Source organism: Sylvia atricapilla, chromosome 19 (assembly GCF_009819655.1).
Source record: "Sylvia atricapilla isolate bSylAtr1 chromosome 19, bSylAtr1.pri, whole genome shotgun sequence".
Classification (NCBI taxonomy): Eukaryota; Metazoa; Chordata; class Aves; order Passeriformes; family Sylviidae; genus Sylvia; species Sylvia atricapilla.
Window position 1 is genome coordinate 5,670,682 of NC_089158.1, and position 22,105 is coordinate 5,692,786.

A 22,105-nucleotide genomic window follows, 5' to 3' on the forward strand; every position below is an offset into this window, starting at 1 on the left:
GAATTGGGTGATCATCTGGAAAGGACAGTAATTATAAATTGATCTCTTGAAGACCAGCAGCATTTTGTCAATGGATGTAAAGCCAAAGAACAAATGAAAGAAAAGAGCATTTTTCCTTTGCTTGCCAGGAAACACACCCTGAAGAGGAACTGATAAAGTCCAAACAAGATGAAGTAAATGCAAGCTGGCAGCGTCTTAAGGGGCTTGCCCTTCAGAGGCAAGGAAAACTCTTTGGGGCAGCTGAAGTTCAGCGTTTCAACAGGTATGAACTTGGCTGGATCTGCTGAGTGATGTAACTCCTGTGTGGGTGTTTAATGATGCATTCATCTGCACACAGTAGTATGAGAAGAGCTACTGTTTCCTATGGCTTTGTTTTGCTCTTCTGCACAACTTGCTGAATGAAGACCTTGTTGTTCTACAATTGCTTTAAAATGATCATTCTGATGAAGCTTTTCAGAACTTGGCCACTGTGTTCATTCCTGCTAATGGCGGTTTTGCTCTCCTTTCCTCTGAGGGCTTTTCCCCCCCAGTTCTGTCCTAGATGAGCCTGAAATGGGGTGTGTTTTTATTGGATGTCAGCCCAATTGTTCTGGAGGCTTTGAGCAATGTCTTTCTATTCTCATCTCCATCTACAGCATTTTGAGATTTGCTGTAATTAAGTTGGAGAAGGGTCCAGAGAGGGAATTGGATGCACTCCATGACAGTGCTCAGTGGTGCTGTAATTCCTTGTTTGCATCTGGTGACAGTGGCCTGTAAATGTGCTTCAAAGTTTCTTGATATGAAAAGAAAGTTGATTTATTTGTTTTCTAATGGATGTTTGTAGTTGGCTGCAGTGTTTGTAATATGGATTTGTATGCCAGTATGTCTGGCACAGGTATGGGAACACATCCTGCTTCCTTCCTTTTTCCATACAAGACAAACTGCTTTCAATTTGTGCTTTGTTTTGAAGGGATGTGGATGAAACAATCAGCTGGATTAAGGAGAAAGGGCAGTTGATGGCCTCAGATGATTTTGGCAGAGACTTAGCCAGTGTGCAGGCATTGCTGCGCAAGCACGAAGGCCTGGAAAGAGACCTGGCAGCTCTGGAAGATAAGGTACCCCTGTGAGATGTATTTTACCTACAGTTTGAACGAGGTATCCAGCTTTGTCAAAGGCTGGAAGCTCACTCAGTTTGTGCCTGGGTTTAGGTGAAGGCCCTGTGTGCAGAAGCTGACCGTTTGCAGCAGTCTCACCCAATAAATGCTTCCCAAATTCAAGTGAAGCGGGAGGAGCTCATTGCCAACTGGGAGCAGATCCGGACGCTGGCCGCGGAGAGGCACGCTCGCCTCAATGACTCCTACAGGTGGGTCACTGCACCAGGACAGTGCTGCTTTCCTCCTTGTTCACACTGGAGAGAGGACTTGTGGAAGGAGAAGAAAGGGGTGCCATTTCCAGAATTTCGGGATGATTCTGCTGTTTTCAGAGCAGTCTTGTTCACCAAGTTCTATTTTACACTAACTTCTTGTAGTAAAAGAAATATTTATATGATCGAAAAGTTATTGCAGCTTTTTGTCATTCTGTGGGTGTGGATCAACTATGAAAATAGATGTTTTAGGACATTTGCTATTTTCTCCATCTGAGTTGAGACATGCATTTTGAAGTACATTATCTGACTATGTTTCAGTTTTCCTAAAAAAACCCTCTTTTTTAATACTTTTGTTACAAATCTGTTCACTAGTCTTTAAGAGTCTCTACGAAGACTGACCTATGAGCTATTGTTTGATATATTGTCTCAGACCAAATGAATTCCCTGTTTCTGTGGTAGTTTTTTTTGCTGTGGCATTTGTCTTCATCTAGTCTTGTGTCTATACTAACCTAGTCTCTGAAACATAACCTGTTAGATCACTGTTGAGAAGCCATACTAAAAACAAACTAATTCTGCTCTGGTGGTTAGTTTACATCCTTTCTTAGTTTTGTTTTTCTGCCCTTTGTTCCTTCCCACGATGTGGGATTTTTGGCAGTGGAGACCCATACTAAAATAAACTTTTCCTTTACCTTCCCTGCCATAGTCTCTTCAGAGTAATTAACAGCAAATGTAACAGAAACAAACTGATCATTTTTGCTGATAAGTGTTAAGCATATGCCAAAGGAAACAACTGAGGGCATTCTGGAAGGAATTTGAGGATTTGTTTGCTTGTTTTAAGGCTGAGGCATGTGCAGTCAAAATTTTCTGCCTGTTCCGTCCCCCTGACACTGTTATGGTTGTGACAGAAGCACCCCTGTGGATTATCTTGAAAACTGTATTTTGGTTTCTGTTGTCCTCTGTGTGTAGTTAGGAATATTAATTTTACTTACAATATAAGTTATATGCAAAATGTATGTTGGAGACGTTGATTTAGAACCAAACATTTTTATAACTTCAAAAGACTGATTTTTGACTGGAAGCCTATTTAGTTATTTAATATTCTGAGCACATTTCTGTGCTGTTTTATTTCTATCTGAGGAACAGCTTTTGTTTGTAACCCTTTCTTTGGGGAAAGAGGAGAGAAACTCTGCAAATTAATAATTTCCAGTCATTTTTTCCCTTGCTTACCTAAGGCTGCAGCGCTTTCTTGCCGACTTCCGAGACCTCACCAGCTGGGTGACTGAGATGAAGGCTCTGATAAATGCTGATGAACTTGCCAATGATGTGGCTGGGGCAGAAGCCCTTCTAGACAGACATCAGGAACATAAGGTAGAGTGCTTAGACAGCCAAACCCAGTCAGCAACCCTCTGATTTGTATGTCTAACACAGTCTCTGAGTCAGTATTGTAGCACTGGAATGCTTTGATTATGCAACTGACACAGTACTAGATTGCTGTCTTGATTTAATTTTTTTTAATTGTTTCTGGATGGCAGATACATACTAATTACTAAGTATTTAAGAATGCCTATGATAATATTTTATAAAAAAGAGGCCTGATAACAGCCAGTTGTACTAACAACTGTTTCAGTTCTCCATCATGACGAATTCCTATAATAAGGCAGAAAGAATATGGCTCAAATAAATTCTTAGTTTCATTTTCTTGTAGGAATTTATACCTACTTTATGTGCATTGTAGGGTAATTCTGACACACTGCTAAGATAAATTTTGTTAACAGCTTTTTCACATCTTCTGTAGGGAGAAATTGATGCCCATGAAGACAGCTTCAAATCTGCTGATGAGTCAGGCCAGGCTTTGCTCTCTGCTGGGCACTACGCTTCTGATGAAGTTAAAGAGAAGGTAAGTTGAGAGCAAGAGCTCCTAGAGTAATTTTGTCTCTTTCTTCTGTGTCCCTTAATTTAAAAGGATGATCAGATCAGGAACTGGAGATTTCATTGTTTACACAGGAGGTCATTTTTAATTCAGTGCTAACCACTGAATTTTTAGAGTCACAATTTGATTTTACATTGAGATGGAAATGAACTAGTGTTAAACAAAATTATGATATATTCCTCTTCCCAATCAATTAGCTGACCATCCTCTCAGATGAAAGATCTGCCTTGCTGGAGCTGTGGGAGCTGCGCAGACAGCAGTATGAGCAGTGCATGGACCTGCAGCTTTTCTACAGAGACACTGAACAAGTTGACAACTGGATGAGCAAACAAGAAGTGAGTGCATATCTTTGAATTCTCCACATATGGTGGACTTTAATTTCTGGGTAGGCTTCTGTAAGCTTAAACGATTGGTATTGCCTGCTGGCGGGGCCATAAACACCCACTAGTGAGTGGGTGCTGTGCAGAGTTATTTATCTGACTGCCTGAAATGGTGAAATGGCTGTTTCCATCTAATGCTGAAATTATGAGCTGTGACAAGTGGGCTTGATGCGGCTTTTGTGTGTGTTAACTCTTGTAAAATGCTGGTTGAATAAGAAGCTAAAGAGAATTATTGGCTGTTAGAAGCATAAAGTAAACACCATGTCACTATGGCATCTTTACCTTTCAGTAATAATATGTGGCAGGAAACATCCCTGGCTGCGCTTGAGCTCACTTAGAGCAGCTGAGTATGGAAGCATAAAAATATATTTGTGCCCTTACTTCAGGCATTTCTGCTGAATGAAGACCTTGGTGATTCTCTGGACAGTGTGGAGGCTCTTCTAAAGAAGCATGAAGACTTTGAGAAATCCCTAAGTGCCCAAGAGGAGAAAATCACAGTAAGACATTGACATGAGGTTATCACTAGATGGACAAGTAGTGAAAAGAGGGCATTTATTGACTGGGGAGGAGACACTGCTAGAAGGTGGTAAAGGATGGGGTTTGCTTTGCAGAGTGATCTTCTGTTATGTGGGCTGTATTAGCTCTAAATAACACGTGTTGTCTCTAAAATGGAAAACAGTGGAAAAGGTGTGGGACAGGGCTCGATTCCTGTCTCAGAGCTGGGTAACTTGGTGCTTACTTACACCAGCACACAGGTAGATGAATATTTGTCAAAAACCTGCACTCTTCCACATGGAGAGGGTGAGGGTACAGAGAGAAAAGGGTGTAAGTATAGATCTGCTAATGGCTTTTTGCCAGTTCTACTGTGATAAACTTTGGGGAATTGATATACTAAGCAAATTTGCACACACACAATTTCTATTACACCAAATAAATGGAAACTTATTTTCCCTCTAGGCATTGGATGAGTTTGCTACTAAGTTGATTCAGAATAACCACTATGCCAAGGAAGATGTTGCTACACGCAGAGATGCTGTAAGTATCCACAATACGTTTGAACTGTAGACTTTAAATCTTGCTCTGCTTTATTATTTTACATGGTTTGACTTCAGTGTAGGATAAGTCAGTGGAGTTGTCCCAAGAGGGGTATGGTGGTGGTTCTTACTAGCTTGAAAAATTTAAAAACCTTTTACTTTCTTTTTTTTTCAGCTGCTGAGCCGCCGAAATGCCCTTCATGAAAGAGCCATGCACCGCCGTGCTCAGCTGGCGGATTCTTTCCATCTGCAGCAGTTTTTCCGAGATTCTGATGAGCTCAAGAGCTGGGTTAATGAAAAGATGAAAACTGCAACTGATGAGGCCTACAAGGTGAACACAAAGATGAATGGTAGAATGCTTTTAAGGCAGTACTGAGCTAAATCAGCCTAATGACACAAAGCAATATCAGCCAAAATGTTGCTGATAGTTGGTGGTATTAATGACAGCAGGAGGAATTGTGTAATTCCTTCTTGACTCCAAGTGGCATTTTCTCCTCATGCAGTAATTGTGCTTATCCAATAGCTCAAGAATTCTGATTTAAGGCTTATTTTTGGCACCAGTTCCTCTGGTTAAACACCATGGCACATCTATGAATGTAGCCCAGTTTCAAAAATTCTTCAGAGACCTTTGGGTACTGAATTTGTATTGGAATGTTCTATTTCTTTTTTCATCTGTAGGATCCATCGAACTTGCAGGGTAAAGTTCAGAAACACCAGGCTTTTGAAGCAGAGCTGTCTGCTAACCAGAGTCGTATCGATGCCCTGGAGAAAGCTGGCCAGAAGCTGATTGATGTCAAGCACTACGCGTCTGATGAGGTGGCAGCTCGCATGAACGAAGTCATCAGCTTGTGGAAGAAACTTCTGGAGGCCACTGAGCTCAAAGGTATGACTTGCTCAGAATAGGGGCAAATTTCTAGCTTAGCTGGGAGAAGACAGGAAATGAGTTAACTTCAGTTGTCATTTCACTTACCTTGTCCTATTCTCCTCTTGCACGTCTCTCTCAGGTATAAAACTGCGAGAAGCCAATCAGCAGCAGCAGTTTAATCGCAATGTAGAGGACATTGAGCTCTGGCTGTATGAAGTAGAAGGACACTTGGCTTCTGATGATTATGGGAAAGATCTTACTAATGTTCAGAATCTTCAGAAGAAACACGCACTGCTAGAGGCAGATGTTGCTGCCCATCAGGTAAGGGAAATAATTTTTATTCCTGCCTTTTCAGATCTGTTCATTCAAAAAGATGGTATTTTCAGATATGCTCAGTAGAGACCTTAGCAAGTATGGTTTTTTTTTCTTTAGCTTTGAGTTTTACAGTTTGCTTATCAAAAATAATTTTGAACTGAAACATAACTTGTATGTCTCTAAAATAAAATCTTTATAACTTTAATAGAAATGAGCTTCCTAGTCACTGCAGCCACCTCACAGAAATTCTGACCTAATGCTGTTGCTGGATCAATTTTAGGATCGGATAGATGGCATTACCATCCAGGCACGCCAGTTCCAGGAGGCTGGGCACTTCGATGCTGACAATATCAAGAAGAAACAAGAGGCTTTAGTGGCCCGTTATGAGGCTCTGAAGGACCCCATGGTGGCTCGCAAGCAGAAACTCGCAGATTCTCTTCGCCTGCAGCAGCTTTTCCGTGACATTGAGGATGAGGAGACCTGGATTAGGGAAAAAGAACCTATTGCAGCTTCAACTAACCGAGGTGGGTCAATCCTGCTATCTCTAGGATTTAGATGTCACAATTTATAACAGAGCAATTCTATCTTTATAGATCATTCCCTAAAAATTTCAGAGCTGTTTGGTGTAATTAACATTGCCCAGAGTTCCATATTTGCCATTGCCCTGGGTCTCTGTTATGTTGCTTATATAGTTCCAGTGGTAATGCAGTTTCCATAATGCTCTGTTATCAATGTTAGAGTTCTCCCTGTGCAAGTTTGTGTAGTGCTGGCTGCAGCTGCCTTGAAATTTTTGTTTCATCTAGTGACTTTGATTTAGCTGATTAATTATTTTGTATCTTTCAGGCAAGGACTTAATTGGTGTCCAGAATCTGCTGAAAAAGCACCAGGCTCTGCAGGCAGAAATTGCAGGCCATGAGCCTCGCATTAAAGCAGTCACACAGAAGGGAAATGCTATGGTGGAAGAAGGTATGTCTCAATATTTTATAACTCTGACACAGTCTCTTGTTCTCTGGCCCAAGACAGATAAGAATTATTGCCTGATTTTATCGTGGCAATACGCAGATACCTCCTAGCAGGATGAACTCCTGGTCATCCTTTCACCTGAAAATAAAAATGGGTTTGTGACAGGTTCCTAGATGGGAACCTGTCATAATTATGACAAATCTCTTTCTACTCTTAATGAGCTCTTGTTTAGCAATTTTGTGCCTCTTGTATTTAGTCTCTATAATTAAATCTGTTAAAGGGTTCTATCAGAAGTACATAATTGTGATGTGAGAGAGAATTCTCTAGAAAGACAGTAATTCCTGCTTTTAAATAAATAGGCATCTTTATTTCTGACTGGGTATTCTTAACATGAAAATACAAAAAAAAAAAAAAAAAAAAAAAAGCCGAAGGTCTGAAATAATATTTGTGTGCTGCCAGAACTCTGGAAAGTTCTTTTCCATTTCATCATTGAGAAATGTTATGATGTCTCACTTTATTCCTAATGATAAGGATATGCTAGTGCAGCTTGATCAACAGGTTTGGTGTTTTCCAGTCAGAGGCAAAAGGACCAGCTAAGTCATGTTTTTATAATTGTAGTCTAAATAGGCTTTAAATTAGTCTAATTTCTATGACTTTGAAGAATTGCAAGTAATCTTCCAATATCTGTTGATTTTATCTGCTGAGATCCTTCAGTTCCCTCTGCTTCTGTTCCACAGGACACTTTGCAGCTGAGGATGTGAAAATCAAACTGAATGAGCTAAACCAGAAGTGGGACTCTCTGAAAGCCAAAGCATCTCAGCGTCGACAGGACCTGGAGGATTCCCTGCAGGCTCAGCAGTACTTTGCTGATGCTAATGAGGCTGAATCCTGGATGAGGGAAAAGGAGCCCATTGTAGGCAGTACAGACTATGGGAAAGATGAAGACTCTGCTGAGGTATTTGAGATTCTTGTTTAAATCAATTTTGCATAAGTACAGTGAGGATTTGTCCCATGGTAAAAAAATGAGCTGTGATAATTTCAGGATTCTTAACAAAGGGGGCAGATTCTTGCATCAAGCAAGGTTTTGGCTCTTAGTCAAAAGATGACATATTTTCCTGTTTCGTAGTTGCTGTTGCACATGAAGTTCTGCTGCTCACTGTATTAAACTAACTGTGAGGAAGCTTTACCTCTGTATTCACTCTTTTACAGGGTTTTGTTTTTTTAAGTATAACAAAAATAATATCAGCAAATTCCTTGTGGGATGAGCATTTCAGTATGAGTCTGGTTTTCATCAGTTCATTAGTCTGGAAGTAATTTTTTTTGTCTGGCTTTGTTTTATTGATATCATTCTGCAGTCAAATACCATGTCCCAGGCAGTGCTGACTGACATTTTATCAACATGAAGTGCAGTTTAAAGACAAGCTTTAAACTTAGCCATATCGCTCTGGAAATAGTTATTTCTGGTCAGAACAAAAGAATGTTGCTGAGATAAGGTAGAGGCAAAGCACCAGAAGCATTAGGACCACTATCTAGCCTGTGAATAAATAGAAGTGATTATTCCCATGAGAGTCACAAGGCTGGCAGCTCTGAAAAACCCACGTTCCCTTTGTATGGAGTCAAAGTATATATTTTAAGCAAAGACATATTTGTAAAATGGCAAGGTGTGCATGTTGTTATTATCATCCACTTTCAGGCTCTTCTCAAGAAACATGAAGCTTTGATGTCTGATCTCTCCGCTTACGGCAGCAGCATCCAGGCATTGAGGGAACAGGCCCAGTCATGCAGGGTAAGGAAAGAAGCTAATCATGTACCTAAAATTCATGGGTCAGCAAAAGGTAAAAACAAAGCTCAGTAACAGTTGTTGGCTTTGAGAGCTTCTTGCAGACTGCTTGATTTTCTCAAAAAAATTAGCAGTCTGTTTTTATAATCACTAGACAGCTGTATTGTTTTGAAATAAAACTATTTAATGTGGTGGTTTTCACAGTTTGAGCCCAGACAGCATCTAAACTGACTCTACAGTAGCTTTAACTAAGGCTGAAGTCGATTCTAGGATAACATTGATTATAATAAATATGGAACAGCTCATTTTTTTCTTTTGCTCTTCTATTTTTAGCAACAAGTTGCTCCTACAGATGATGAAACTGGAAAAGAGCTTGTTCTGGCACTCTATGATTACCAGGAGAAGAGTCCCCGGGAGGTGACAATGAAGAAGGGAGATATCCTCACCTTACTCAACAGCACCAACAAGGTGGGTTCTGGCCGCCTGCTATGCTGCACTGCTTGGCTCCCTCAGTGCTGTGTGTTTTGTTTGGTTTTGGCACATTTAGCCCATGTCCACATTCAGCACTTCAGCTGAACCTGTTCACTTCATTTCCATCACTTCTCTACAGCTGACAACAACTGACAGCGTACATGTCTGTGAGAACTTTAATTCCCTGATGTGGAGGAATTTTTTGCCAAATTTCAGGGGAGACATGGTAGTAATACCTCTATTTTCAAAAGACAGTTTGTCTGAAATTATCTCAATAGTAAGAGCAAACTGTTGAGAGCATCATTGGTTTCCTTGTGCTAATAGAAGTGTCTGATTTGCAACATTCAGTTGCCCAGCATTCTTTATGCATGATGATGGCCTCACAGTGGTTGCTTTGTGCTGTTTTTGCTTGCAGGACTGGTGGAAGGTGGAAGTCAATGACCGTCAGGGATTTGTACCAGCTGCCTATGTGAAAAAACTGGATCCTGCCCAGTCTGCATCCCGAGAGAACCTCCTGGAGGAGCAAGGCAGCATAGCACTGCGACAGGAGCAAATTGACAACCAGTAAGATCTAACTGATGAGATATGACACTGCCAGCATTAGCTGGCTTGGCCTTTGCTTCACAGATTGCCACCAGCTTAGGCTAATGCTTCTTACACTAGGGAGTAATTACTGGAGCAAAACAAGGGGCTCCTTTGACAGAGGCACCGGATTCAGTTGCTTTATTCCTACTCTAGATTTTTTCTTGTTGCTTTTTCCATATTTAACCGTTAAACTCATGACACTAGAGCTCAACTGACTGTCTGACTTGAGTATTTTGTGTTTCTTTTGTTGTTGTACCTAACTACTTAAACTTGTTTGTTAGTTATATATATGTCCTAAGCAACTCTTGTATATGTAGTTGTCACTTCTTAATGTGTGATCTGCTTTGAAAAGCTTTCTTAAATTTGATTCCATTAAGTACAGTGCTCTCCCTATACAGGGCTGCCTCTGGAGGTGTCCTCCTTATAAGCTGGGGCTACTTTGCTGCTAGCTCATCACTTTTAATTCTGAAATGTGGTGCCAATATTTGTTGCTATTATAGGAGCTAAAATGTGTTTCCCCCCCCTTCTTTTTTTTTTTTTTTTTTTTTTTTCAGTATTTATCATCTTTTTTAAAAGAGCAGCATATCATTGCAAACAGAAAACTGCAAGGCTGCTTGGTAATGACCTTAAAGCACATGGTGGCTGGAGATAATTCAAGCAAGGGCTGTGGGTGATAGCTGTGAGGGCTGGCTCATCTTATCAAGCCACTTGAAAGCCAAAGCTGAAAGCTTTCTGTATACTCCCATCTGTTTGTGCAGCTATGCTGTCATTCTGTGTGAGAATTTCCTCCCACTCAGTTGTATTGAGTCATCAGTTATTACAGTGCCATGCAATAATTACTAGCCTTAGCTCTTGAATTAAAAAATTTAAATAAAATCACACAAAAAAACCCCACCAACACTTAACAAAAAACTTTTTACCAGCGTGAAGAAAAAATGCTGGAAAGTTGGTGGCATATTGGTCGGGATTTTAATAATATAATTCCCTTCATGGGTTTGCATATGGCTTTTAGTAACTAGAGCAGGGTGCTTTATTTTAGAGCCAAGGAGAGGGGACCACCTTTTAAATTCCAATCCTATGGCACAATAATGAGGAGACCTTATAGAGAGAGCTCAACTGTACTGCTGAGGTTTCCTTACATGAATTGTACTCCTGGTCTGATTTGCTTTGTTTGCTTCTGAACAACACCTAATTTTCTCCATTTAAATGTGAACTCTTACTCATCTCCTACTACGGACCAGCCATGGATGGAGCTGCTGCTTTCATTATTTTTGTTAATCTGACTAATTTTTCGCATGCATTTGCTGTGCTCCCTGTCTGTGCAGGACTCTCATTACTAAGGAGGTCGGCAGTGTATCTCTGCGTATGAAACAGGTCGAAGAACTGTGAGTAGGATTAGCCCTTTCCTAAATCATGCTGTCTCCACACTGTCACTGTTCATCCTCCCTTTGTTTCTTTCTGTGGGAATGCTGCTCCAAAGAGGCATAAAGGAGGCCATTTCTGCGATGAGGATTACTTTAGATGAGTTTGGTGGTCTGTGTTTCCTCTGTTCCTCATAGCCAGCCTCTTATCTTGCTGGGCACCTCTGTGCTGCTAAATTGGTTCTTGTTTATTCCATCACACTGGTTTTGCTTACCAAAGTGGCTTTAGGGCTATCTAGACTGTTTTCCTGAAAAAGCATCTCCTGCATTTTCAGAGGTGCAGATAGAAATATCTGCTTGTTTATATAAATATATATAAAATACATCTACGAAGTATTGCGTCACATCTGAATGTCTTAAGAGTTTGGGAAGGGTGGGGCTGTCATGGTTTGTCATATAAAGTAACATTCATGCTGGGTAGTCAAAAGATATTATTTCTATAGTGATTATTTCTTCATTTTAGCAATAACTAAATTTTGAAACCTGTGTTCATGTCTCCTGGAAAAGATATCAAGTTTGCATCATACTGATGGAAGTTTCTGGGAAATCCAAAGTCACAGTGTTCATTGGCTGTGCCTGGCTTTTCATAGCAAATGTATTTCTTGAAAATTAAAAACGAAATTTTAATATAGATTTCTCAAATGTTGCAAAGCAGCTCTGGAATTAGGTCTGCTTCTGAAAGAGTTTTGCCCTAGATCCTCTATAAACTTTACAAGTATTTAATACCTAATGTTGTTTGCTGAGGCAAACAGCTGTGGTTAGAGCAGGCTTCAGAACAGTCAGGGTAGAAAGTTTCTATTTAAACCTAATATGAAAGATTTTTAGTTCCTTTCTGCCCACTCTTAAACTACAGTAAACAGAAAGCCACAAAGTCTCTGCTTCTATGAAAGAAGAGTTGATTTTATCAGTTTGGTATAGAGATATTACAGCCCAGGATACTGAGGATTTTTTCAGGAGACTTTGTCATCTCTGAGGTGTTGGTTAGGAAAATGCTGCAGGATTCAACTCCTCAAGCTGGGAGGTTGTAGCTGCTCAGTACATGCCCTTGTGCTTCAGGGTGGGAAATGAAAACATCCCTATTTGAGGCCCCTGCAGGTACCTCAGTAGTGTCTGGTATTATTTAATAACATCAAAAGGAATATGCTTAATAATGAAAATTGATTGCTGCTGTTTATCACTGTGGTAGGCTGATGTCCAAACTGATTCAGGACATAAAAAACCCTTCCAGATGCAACTAAAATGTTTAATCTTCTGGAAGACTCAAAATAAAGTAAGAATGAGTATTAAGAGTGTGATTTTTCTGAATGCAGGTTTTCACAAAACAGGCATTATGCCCTGCTAGAGAGGTCTGTAATTCAGTATCAGTGACTGCAAAACTGCTCTTGGCTTTTTTCAGCAATAGCTTGGGAAAGGCCTTGTAGGATCATCTGTGTCTAGTTGATTACAAGAAGATTGCAATCAAATGACTGGCTGATCTTAAGAGGTTTATTTGTCTGTGCAGACCAATTTAAACATTTTTGAGGTTTCACTTTGTATCTGTTCTAATGTAAAGGAGGTGATGTTGAGAATTCCAGAGATACAAAAAGTGTCCATGAAATTCGTTTCCTGGATTTCCCAGTTGAATATAGGTGTGTTATCAAAGATACACATCTTGCTTAAACATTCAGCAGTTTTTGCAATGGAAAATGGCTAGTGAAGATGTTTATGTCCAAAAGCTTGGAGGCTGGTGGATTTTCATAATCCGATGGCAAACTTGATGTACTCTAGGAAAATATCCCTTGGCAAGTCATGGAGTCATTCCTGCCCTGCAGTGATACTGTGGTTTAAGAGCATATCCCAGCCTAGGCTGTGATTTGGGTTTGCATTTGCCCAGTGAGGTGCTGCATGTGGAAGTTCCCATTTTGGTGTGCAATCCATGTGGAGGAGAAACATGGACAGTCTTCATTCCCAACTGCACATGAGTAGCACATCCTGTAGCAGAACAGGGCATAAGTTCAGGGATTCCCCATTTTTGGGGACCCCAGGACTTTGGCAATTCTTGCGATTGGCATCAATTCCATCTGACTGTTCCGTGCTTTCCTTTCCTGCTTGTCCCAGGTATCACTCTCTCCTGGAACTGGGAGAAAAACGTAAAGGCATGTTGGAAAAAAGCTGCAAGAAGTTCATGCTTTTCCGTGAAGCCAATGAACTCCAGCAGTGGATCAATGAGAAGGAAGCAGCTCTCACCAGTGAGGAAGTGGGTGCTGATCTGGAGCAGGTGGAAGTTCTGCAGAAGAAATTTGATGATTTTCAGAAGGTATGTTGTGATGCTGCATAATCTGTGTGTTACTTTTGGCCTTTCCCTTCAGGCTTTCCAATCATGTATCCATGATAATTCTTCATAGCTGAGTAGGAAACATGGCTTTGATTGGACATAAAAGGTGCATAGAAGGTACATATTAATATTTTATTTTATTTCATGAGGATAAATAATCCCACATTCAAATGTCTTCAGTTTGATTACATTCCCCAGATTGCTCCATGCTTCCCAGCTCCCAAAGTCTTTCAACACCTTGCAGTAGAGTCTGCCAAGCTTTGGAGGAATTTCAGTTTATTTAAAGCATAACCTTCAGTTAAGCTGTTCCTATTGAAAGGAAATATGTATTTAGTTTCCATCTGTAGAGTTATTTCCCTGAGATATGGGGGGAAAAAAAAATCTGGCAGCTGGGATTCCCTGGCACAGGCTGGGAACTCACTGTGCTCAATTCCTGCTGTTCACACACTGGGCTCTCCTGGTGAGCCACCTTGTTCCACGTGCTTTGCCTGGGTGGATTTTAATGCTGGGCTATTTCCCTGTTCTGTGTAGGATCTCAAAGCCAACGAGTCACGCCTGAAAGATATAAACAAGGTTGCCAAGGACTTGGAGTCAGAAGGGCTGATGGCAGATGAAGTACAAGCAGTACAGCAACAGGTGCTCTTTTTCTCTGCCTTAATCTAATCTTAAGATGCAAAAGATTTTCCTCCTTTCTGATGTCTGTTGTCTTTGTCTGGCATTGCAAGATTCAGGCTTTTCTCTAATGTGGCCATCCCAAGAAGACCTTTAGAGTTACATTTTTTAGTAATGCTATAACAAATTGCAGCAGCATCTAGAGTTGTTTCCTTTCTTTCTTTAGGAATGGAAAGTCTTTACAATAAAGTCTTCATAACAATATTAAAAGTCATGGAGAATCCATGCATTAACTTTGCTTCATAACAATTTGAAATTTAGCCTTTATTTATTTGTGGGAGAATAGGTGAGGAATGCTAGGGAAAAAGAGGAATAAAATAGAGTTCAGTTCTGAGTGGAGGGGGTTTGTGGGTTTTCCTTTTTGGTTTGCATTTTTAAGGGGTTTTTAGCAGCATTTCACTTACTTGTGCTGTAAATAATTTTATCCTGTGCCAACTAAGTACGAAGCATGTTGGGGAAAACGTTCTTTCTGTTAGAAAATAACAAATTGTTTGTCCTGTCTCCTTTGCAGGAAGTCTATGGGATGATGCCCAGGGTAAGTGTTAAATTTCTGAGGTGGATGGAGTGGCAAATTGTAACAGCTTTGGGATGTAAAAGGAGAAGTTCAGCCATAATTGTAGTTCATTTTCATGATGGAACTCACTAATGACTTTGAATGGACATTCAAAGATTATCTTATCTATGATCCCTTTATTTCCTGAGCATCTTGCCCCACATCACAGATCTAAGCAAGCAGCATAACCTAAATTGATACAAATACTTGCATGAAAAAATGTATAAACATTGTTCAGGATTGAACACAGAGATATTTTCAAGACTTTTTTACTGTATTCTGATAGTTTTAGATGATTCTTCATATTTAAAGCTGTTTCTTCACATTTTCAAACAGGATGAAACTGATTCTAAGACAGCCTCTCCTTGGAAGGTAGGTGTCATTGCATAGCAGCACCCAAAAAGAAAATAAAACAAAAACTACAGCACGTCATCTTTTTTAGACCATTTGCTTTTCCTGTGCCATAGAAATTGTCAACAGCCTGGATTTTATGTCTCTGCTACAAAACTCTGTTTAGCTTTGAGCTTGTGAGGGTGATTCCAGTTTCTGGGCAGTAGATGTTGAATAATCCCTTGTTCACTTTGCATGAGTTCTTTGCTTTCTGCTTGCTACAACAAAAATGTTTTTATTCCTCAAAGTCAAAACCATTTATGTCAAAACTCCTTTGGTAAGGAATATGCTGTTTCCCATTACTCATCTCTAGCTCATTTACTACAATAGTTAGAAGAAGCCTTTCTCCATTCGTTAGAGGCTTACAATGGAAGAGCTATCACCTGCTAAAGCACAAAATAGCTTAAATATTTTTTAAATTATCCAACATTGTGTTTTCCCTAACATTTCATTCCTGTGTTTTATGTCTTGCATCCACCCTGTTAGACTTAAAGCTGCTTGTACATCTTTTAAGTTGTGTGAATGTGGGGAAACCAGGTTAGTATGCAATATTTTGACAGAAAATGCAGCCATGTTGCCAGGAACTGGTGACTTTTGAATACTTTTTTGTAAATTATAAACATGTCCATTGAATTCTAAGAGTCTTATAATAACCTAGCAAACTATGATTAAGATTCTGGAGATTTTTAATTCATATATTGAATGTTGCCTTTAAATTTCCTCTTTTTTGTCCACATTAATATTTGTTTGCTTCAGTTTACACTAACATGACTGTGCTCACTTGTGAACTCTGCCCTATAATACCTGAGGTATTACAACCAATTATTCTTAATTGCTTTTGTAATTTACTTCCATTGTCTTTCTTAGTGGTTTCTATTTTATTTTTAAGGACTTTTTTTTTAGTCTGGTTTTGCTTTTGATTAGAGTTGACTTCAATGCTGTATTTTTTATTTCTGCTTTTTCACACAGTCTGCACGATTGATGGTACACACTGTGGCAACCTTTAACTCAATCAAGGTAAGTCCACAATTTTCTCTGACCTGATGAGAAGTTGTGAACATTTTTTACCCTCCTTTTCCATAGTCTTTGTCTTTCATTCAACTTTATAAACTCTTTTTAATCAATTTATTGAAAGAAGCATTAGTATATACAGCATTTGATTCTCAGGTTACATCACTATCTTATTATACATAAAATCAGTTGGTTTTACAGCTTAGGAGAAACCCTTCAATTTTTTTTTTTTTTTAACTAAGCTATCTGAATTTGTGCATTCTTCTGGAATTCAGCAGAATTTAGTAACCTTCACCTGTAGTGAAAGGCTAGTCTTGACTTTTCACTTCCCTCATCCAGGAGCTGAATGAACGCTGGAGATCCCTGCAGCAGCTGGCTGAGGAGAGGAGCCAGTTGTTGGGCAGTGCCCATGAGGTCCAGAGATTCCACAGGTGAGGGGTTGGTTTGGTCTTGACTCAAATGCTTTGTGTATCAAGAATTTTAAAATATAGCAGGGCCTGTTCTAAACAAATCATATTCAACCCCCAGCTTGTTCAGTGGAGGGTGGTCTTTTAATTCTCTTTTTGCCTTTCCTTGCTTCAAATCAGAGATGCTGATGAAACCAAAGAATGGATAGAGGAGAAGAATCAAGCATTAAATACAGACAACTATGGGCATGACCTGGCCAGTGTTCAGGCTCTGCAGCGCAAACATGAAGGCTTTGAGAGAGATTTGGCAGCTCTGGGAGACAAGGTGAGATTCTGAGGAAGAAAACCCAAAGCTTTCTTTTTATCTACCAGAAATGATCAAACTATAGCAATTCTCTCTGTCTTCATTGTATTCATTTTCCTTTCCCTAATCGTAGGTGAATTCTCTTGGTGAAACTGCCCAGCGTCTGATCCAGTCACATCCAGAATCTGCTGAAGATCTCCAAGAAAAATGCACTGAGTTGAATCAGGCTTGGAATAGTCTGGGAAAACGTGCTGATCAGCGTAAAGAGAAGCTGGGAGATTCTCATGACCTGCAGCGTTTCCTCAGTGACTTCAGGTAGTGATTATTCCCCCTCTCAATTTGTTTATTATTAGTAAAGTATACATGGTTTATTGTTCCACAGGAATATTTCTGTGAAGAGTTCAGAAAAGGTTGTGACTTGTTTCAATGGAGGGAGGAAAAAAAAATCCCTATTACTGTGTGTTCACAGGGACCTCATGTCTTGGATCAATGGGATCCGGGGCCTGGTCTCCTCAGATGAACTCGCAAAGGATGTGACTGGAGCTGAAGCTTTACTGGAAAGGCACCAGGTACGTGAAAGATAAGTGTTTTGTAAACATCAACAAGTGGTTTCTTCTGACTCTTTCCAATTAAAATTCCAAAAATAGATCCATGCTCTGGTCATTGAGCAGCACATCTCTGCCCCTTGCAGGAGCACCGCACAGAAATTGATGCAAGAGCTGGCACTTTCCAGGCATTTGAACAGTTTGGACAACAACTTTTAGCCCATGGACACTATGCCAGCCCAGAGATCAAAGAGAAACTGGATATTCTGGACCAAGAACGGACAGACCTGGAGAAGGCCTGGGTCCAGCGCAGAATGATGCTGGACCAGTGCCTGGAACTACAGGTACTCTGCTACAGTTTGGATAGGAGATATATTTCCTCTTTTCATTAAGAAGTTTATCATTTCATGGTGATAACAGTGGTCTTGATCAGTCTTGCTCATGCTTTGGATATTTTTTTCTCCCCAGCTCTTTCATCGGGACTGTGAACAAGCTGAAAACTGGATGGCTGCCCGGGAGGCTTTCCTAAATACAGAGGATAAAGGAGACTCCTTAGACAGTGTGGAGGCACTCATCAAGAAACATGAAGATTTTGATAAAGCAATCAATGTCCAGGTGAGGAGTGTAGCTGAAGTAAGGGAAAAGTAGTTTCCTTTTTCTCGTGTGAATTATTAGCAAGAGGAGTTCCGGCTGTATGATTTCTAAAGTTCAGTTCTGAATATTCAGCCATGTGGAATTTGCTGTAGAAGTTTAGAAGCAGCTTATGCAGATCAGGATGTATTTAATTACTTACAGACAGTGTAGAAATAGTGGCAAGTATTTGTGTAAAGTTAGTGATTTCAAATTACTTTTCCCCCTTTATTTGTGGCAGAAAAGGATATGTTTCTAGTTTCTTTTAGCAGAAAGCTGCCTAGGTTTATTGAGAGATCATACTGCTGAAGTTTTTAGCCCAAAAGATCCTATTTTCCTAAATGCCACAGGTGAAAAGTTCTAAGTTAGACTCTGCAATCCTGTAGAAGAGAGACTTCCTTCATAGGGTCCTAGTAATGTAAATTTAAAGAAGATAAAAAGGCTTGTTCTGTTCCAGACATTGCTCATCATTTGACTTTAAGGAACCACAGTTCTAATTTGTGGTTTCTGGTTTGAATAGGAAGAGAAAATTGCTGTCCTGCAGTCCTTTGCTGACCAGCTGATTGCTGCAGATCATTATGCCAAGGGAGTCATCGCGAGCAGACGCAACGAGGTCCTGGACAGGTCAGTGCTGCCCTGGGAGGAGAGGGCAGATGACTGGAAATCCTCTTTAGGGATGTTTTTTAGCTGTTGAAGGTGAATGCCTCATGTGGCTCTGGTGTTTTGTTCCTTGTATGTGTCAAATTACTGCAGGTGGCTTCGTCTGAAAGCCCAAATGATTGAGAAGAGATCGAAGCTAGGAGAGTCTCAAACCCTCCAGCAGTTCAGTCGTGATGTGGATGAAATAGAAGCCTGGATCAGTGAAAAGCTCCAGACTGCAAGTGATGAGTCCTATAAAGATCCCACAAATATCCAGGTGAATGTGGTTCTTGGCATAAAAATCAGAATGTCATTGTTAACTTTGCAAGGCTTCCTCTGGTTTGAAAATCCATACTCAGGAATTCTTGTTCAGAGATGACAGAACACTGCATCATGTTGGACATGTTCTCCTTTTAACAAGGAGAAAATGGAAGTTACATTATGCATGAAAGGAGACCCAAAATAGGACTAGGTTAGTAATTATTCATGCCTATAATTACTTATTCATGCATGTAATTAATAAGATATGTGGTCTCTGCAGCAGAAAGTTTCCTAAAGAAACCCAAGTGGCTGTTCTGTCTCTCTTCCAGCATCTAGACAATAAAATAAGGAAATGGAATTCTTAGGTCTCAACTCTTTTACATTATAAAATGTGAAATCTCATTTATTTTTCAGTATTAAGGAATAAAGTTACCTCTTATGTTTTAATTCTGGTTTATGAAGTAGTATAAATGCACTGAACTACTTCTCTCAATCTATTTTATAGCTTTCCAAACTGCTGGTAAGTAGTTTGGACTAGCCCTGGTATGTGACTTTATTTTCTCTGTATAAGCTTCTGTGTAAGCCCAAGCTCTGATTGCTGCTCCATCCATCAGTTCATGCAATCTCTTTGTTTTCTGTTAGTTCTTGACCTCCATCCAGGTACAGCTGTTGATCCTCGTCATATGGGTGTGGCTTTTTTGTTAATTCCTATTCAGCATCATTTATTTATATATTTGTTTTGCAGGTGGGTTCTGCATGATCTGTTTATTTTTTCTGTGTTAATGATGTAGTTTAGGCTTTTTTAGGAGTTAGCCCATAGGAAAATGGGGTTCTATCCCCTTTTTTCAGAAATTTGGCTGTTGGGTCATCACTTGTGATGACTGAACACAAGGCATAATGCCAAGTCCATGAGCTTGTATTTGTAGAATCAAATGCTGGGGATGGAGGATTCAGTAATGATAGATCTTGATTGGCTTAGTTCTTGCAATAGCATAGAAGGAAATAAAACAGAAAGAACACTCCAGAAAAAGAGATGTACCAGATGGAAAGCTGACAGCACTTGCAAGAATCCAAGGAGCAGAGTAAAATGAGGATATGTGGAGGGGGAAGATAGAACAAAGAAAGGGGAAGCTAGCGTTTAAGAAATTAAAGAATCATTTGTCACTTCAGAGTGTGTTACATTAAACTTTTTTTTTTTTTTAGTTGGAAAAAAATCATATTAAACTAGAAAGGCTTGTCTGTAATTTGTTGTCATGGTAATTATATGGAGATATGCAATTGGCAGCTTTTAAATTGAATTTTCCAAGTTGGTAGATCTAGCTTTGAAGGATATGCTTTTATAATCTCAGGATTTGGGATTTACAGTTCCCAAAATGAAGCAGTTCATGCAGAATTTCTCATACTAGCACTATAGTATTTTTCCTTTTTTATTTTTGATCTAACATTTCCTTTCATTCCATTGTCTAGGACACTCTCTTCCCATGTCCAATGTCACTAGCATTTCCAGTTTATACTTGCAAATTCTGTCTTGTCACTTTTGTGCTATTGTCATATTCCTGGTGGGTGGATGGATCATGGATACATGAGAGCTGCACACTCCTTCCCACATCATGGCTCCTGTTGTTCTCATGGTGCTCTCAACTTGGCAGAGAAAAATTCTTACCAAATAATTCAGTTACATTTTTATAGAAGTTTTTAGCTGTTAATTCAGTATTTTTATATCTATATCATGGGGCTGTATATGACTAATATTACAACTGTGCAGAAAGATAAGCTGGAGCAGTGATTTCTGTTAATTACCTATAGATTAGGAAGGGAAGTAGGAATTTGTGCAATTACTGTAGGAGTAGAAAGGATGATGTACTCTACTCAGTATATGTAATTGCTGCTTTTCAAAGGGGTGCATTGAAAACTAGGAATCCTTACTGCAGTAGCAGCTCAGCTCAGTGCAGGGAATTTTGCATTGGCACCTGTGAAGTACAGAACATGCTGCCAGAGTTGTGTGTATCAGCTCAGCCACAGTTCTGCCAGCTCAGAACTTGGTGGTTCCTCAGGTAATCAGAGTAACCACTGGGGCAAGCAGTAAACACCCTACCCTGAGAGAACTTCTTCAGCTCAGTCCATGCACAAAGCTGATGAGAAGCCCATGAGAACAATGGAGGAGCCCTTTGTGCTGTGCCTGATGGTGTTGGGTTTACCCTTGCAGAGCAAACACCAGAAGCACCAGGCCTTTGAAGCCGAGCTCCACGCCAACGCCGACCGCATCCGCGGCGTCATCGACATGGGAAACTCCCTCATTGAGAGGGGAGCCTGTGCTGGCAGCGAGGACGCCGTCAAGGTGGGCACCTTCAAGTCTTGCTTGGCTTTGCTGTGAGCTGTGTTTGGGTAACTGAGGCAGGACACTGTGCCTCTGGAACAAGTCTTGCTTTATAGAAGCTTTTGTATTTCAACTACATAGTGTAGTCAGGTGAATCATTCTGCTTCAGTCTCAACGAGGAGAAATTTTCTGGTCTGAGGTGTAAATTATAACTGGGCAGCATGAAATAGTGACTCCGACTTGCATATCTGGAAGTCAGACTTCCGCCATGTTCTGGTTTTGCGTTTATCAGAACTTTTTCATGTTTCATTTGTGACGTTTACTTATTATTCCCACTTTCTGACAGGCACGCCTGGCTGCCCTTGCTGACCAGTGGCAGTTCCTGGTACAGAAATCAGCAGAGAAGAGTCAGAAACTGAAAGAAGCTAATAAGCAACAGAATTTCAATACTGGAATCAAGGACTTTGACTTTTGGCTTTCAGAGGTAATAAGATGGGAATTAATTACTTCTAAAGTGTCTTCTTTTTTGTTTTTTTATTACCTTTGCTGATGTTAGGTTTTGTGGAGCACTGTTTAACTTTGAGAAAGTCTAGGTTTATTAAAAAAAAAACTATTACTAGTAAAATTCTTGTGTATGTGTTCACATTATTAATTACAAACAATAAGGTAGGAAGAAGCAAATTTGTCTGGAAACTTTTGGGTATTAAACAGGTGACAAGGTAAAGGTTTAGTAAAAAATTGAGAAGTAATTTGCATGGTTTAAAAGCATTAGAGTTTTAAAGAGTTTATGAAACACAATTTGTTCTTCATTTTGTGTTTCTTTCTCCCTCCCCAGGTGGAGGCTTTGTTGGCATCTGAAGACTATGGGAAGGACTTGGCATCTGTTAACAACCTTCTGAAAAAACACCAGTTACTGGAAGCTGATATATCTGCTCATGAGGTATTGCCTTCCCTTTTAGTTTTGGAAAATAAA

General features: G+C 39.9%; 1 protein-coding gene across 8 annotated transcripts in view; it reads left to right on the forward strand.

Annotated features, from left to right (window-relative positions):
- Positions 1-22,105, forward strand: part of SPTAN1 (spectrin alpha, non-erythrocytic 1) — a 46,005-nt gene that overhangs the window by 12,160 nt on the left and 11,740 nt on the right. For 5 of the 8 annotated variants that reach the window (XM_066332685.1, XM_066332684.1, XM_066332687.1 and 2 more), the window contains 34 exons: positions 129-262; positions 950-1,094; positions 1,188-1,342; positions 2,578-2,713; positions 3,141-3,242; positions 3,473-3,610; positions 4,042-4,152; positions 4,613-4,690; positions 4,865-5,020; positions 5,368-5,572; positions 5,694-5,875; positions 6,150-6,393; positions 6,713-6,835; positions 7,570-7,787; positions 8,526-8,618; positions 8,946-9,080; positions 9,499-9,647; positions 10,994-11,053; positions 13,187-13,385; positions 13,935-14,039; positions 14,587-14,610; positions 14,965-15,000; positions 15,988-16,035; positions 16,369-16,460; positions 16,617-16,761; positions 16,874-17,055; positions 17,210-17,309; positions 17,432-17,629; positions 17,754-17,900; positions 18,436-18,539; positions 18,669-18,831; positions 21,022-21,153; positions 21,479-21,616; positions 21,968-22,072. In XM_066332685.1, coding sequence (XP_066188782.1) covers positions 129-262; positions 950-1,094; positions 1,188-1,342; positions 2,578-2,713; positions 3,141-3,242; positions 3,473-3,610; positions 4,042-4,152; positions 4,613-4,690; positions 4,865-5,020; positions 5,368-5,572; positions 5,694-5,875; positions 6,150-6,393; positions 6,713-6,835; positions 7,570-7,787; positions 8,526-8,618; positions 8,946-9,080; positions 9,499-9,647; positions 10,994-11,053; positions 13,187-13,385; positions 13,935-14,039; positions 14,587-14,610; positions 14,965-15,000; positions 15,988-16,035; positions 16,369-16,460; positions 16,617-16,761; positions 16,874-17,055; positions 17,210-17,309; positions 17,432-17,629; positions 17,754-17,900; positions 18,436-18,539; positions 18,669-18,831; positions 21,022-21,153; positions 21,479-21,616; positions 21,968-22,072 — 4,482 coding nt within the window. The remainder of the gene's footprint in view (positions 1-128; positions 263-949; positions 1,095-1,187; positions 1,343-2,577; positions 2,714-3,140; positions 3,243-3,472; positions 3,611-4,041; positions 4,153-4,612; positions 4,691-4,864; positions 5,021-5,367; positions 5,573-5,693; positions 5,876-6,149; positions 6,394-6,712; positions 6,836-7,569; positions 7,788-8,525; positions 8,619-8,945; positions 9,081-9,498; positions 9,648-10,993; positions 11,054-13,186; positions 13,386-13,934; positions 14,040-14,586; positions 14,611-14,964; positions 15,001-15,987; positions 16,036-16,368; positions 16,461-16,616; positions 16,762-16,873; positions 17,056-17,209; positions 17,310-17,431; positions 17,630-17,753; positions 17,901-18,435; positions 18,540-18,668; positions 18,832-21,021; positions 21,154-21,478; positions 21,617-21,967; positions 22,073-22,105) is intronic. The other 3 variants (XM_066332686.1, XM_066332689.1, XM_066332691.1) reach the window with 1 other exon arrangement.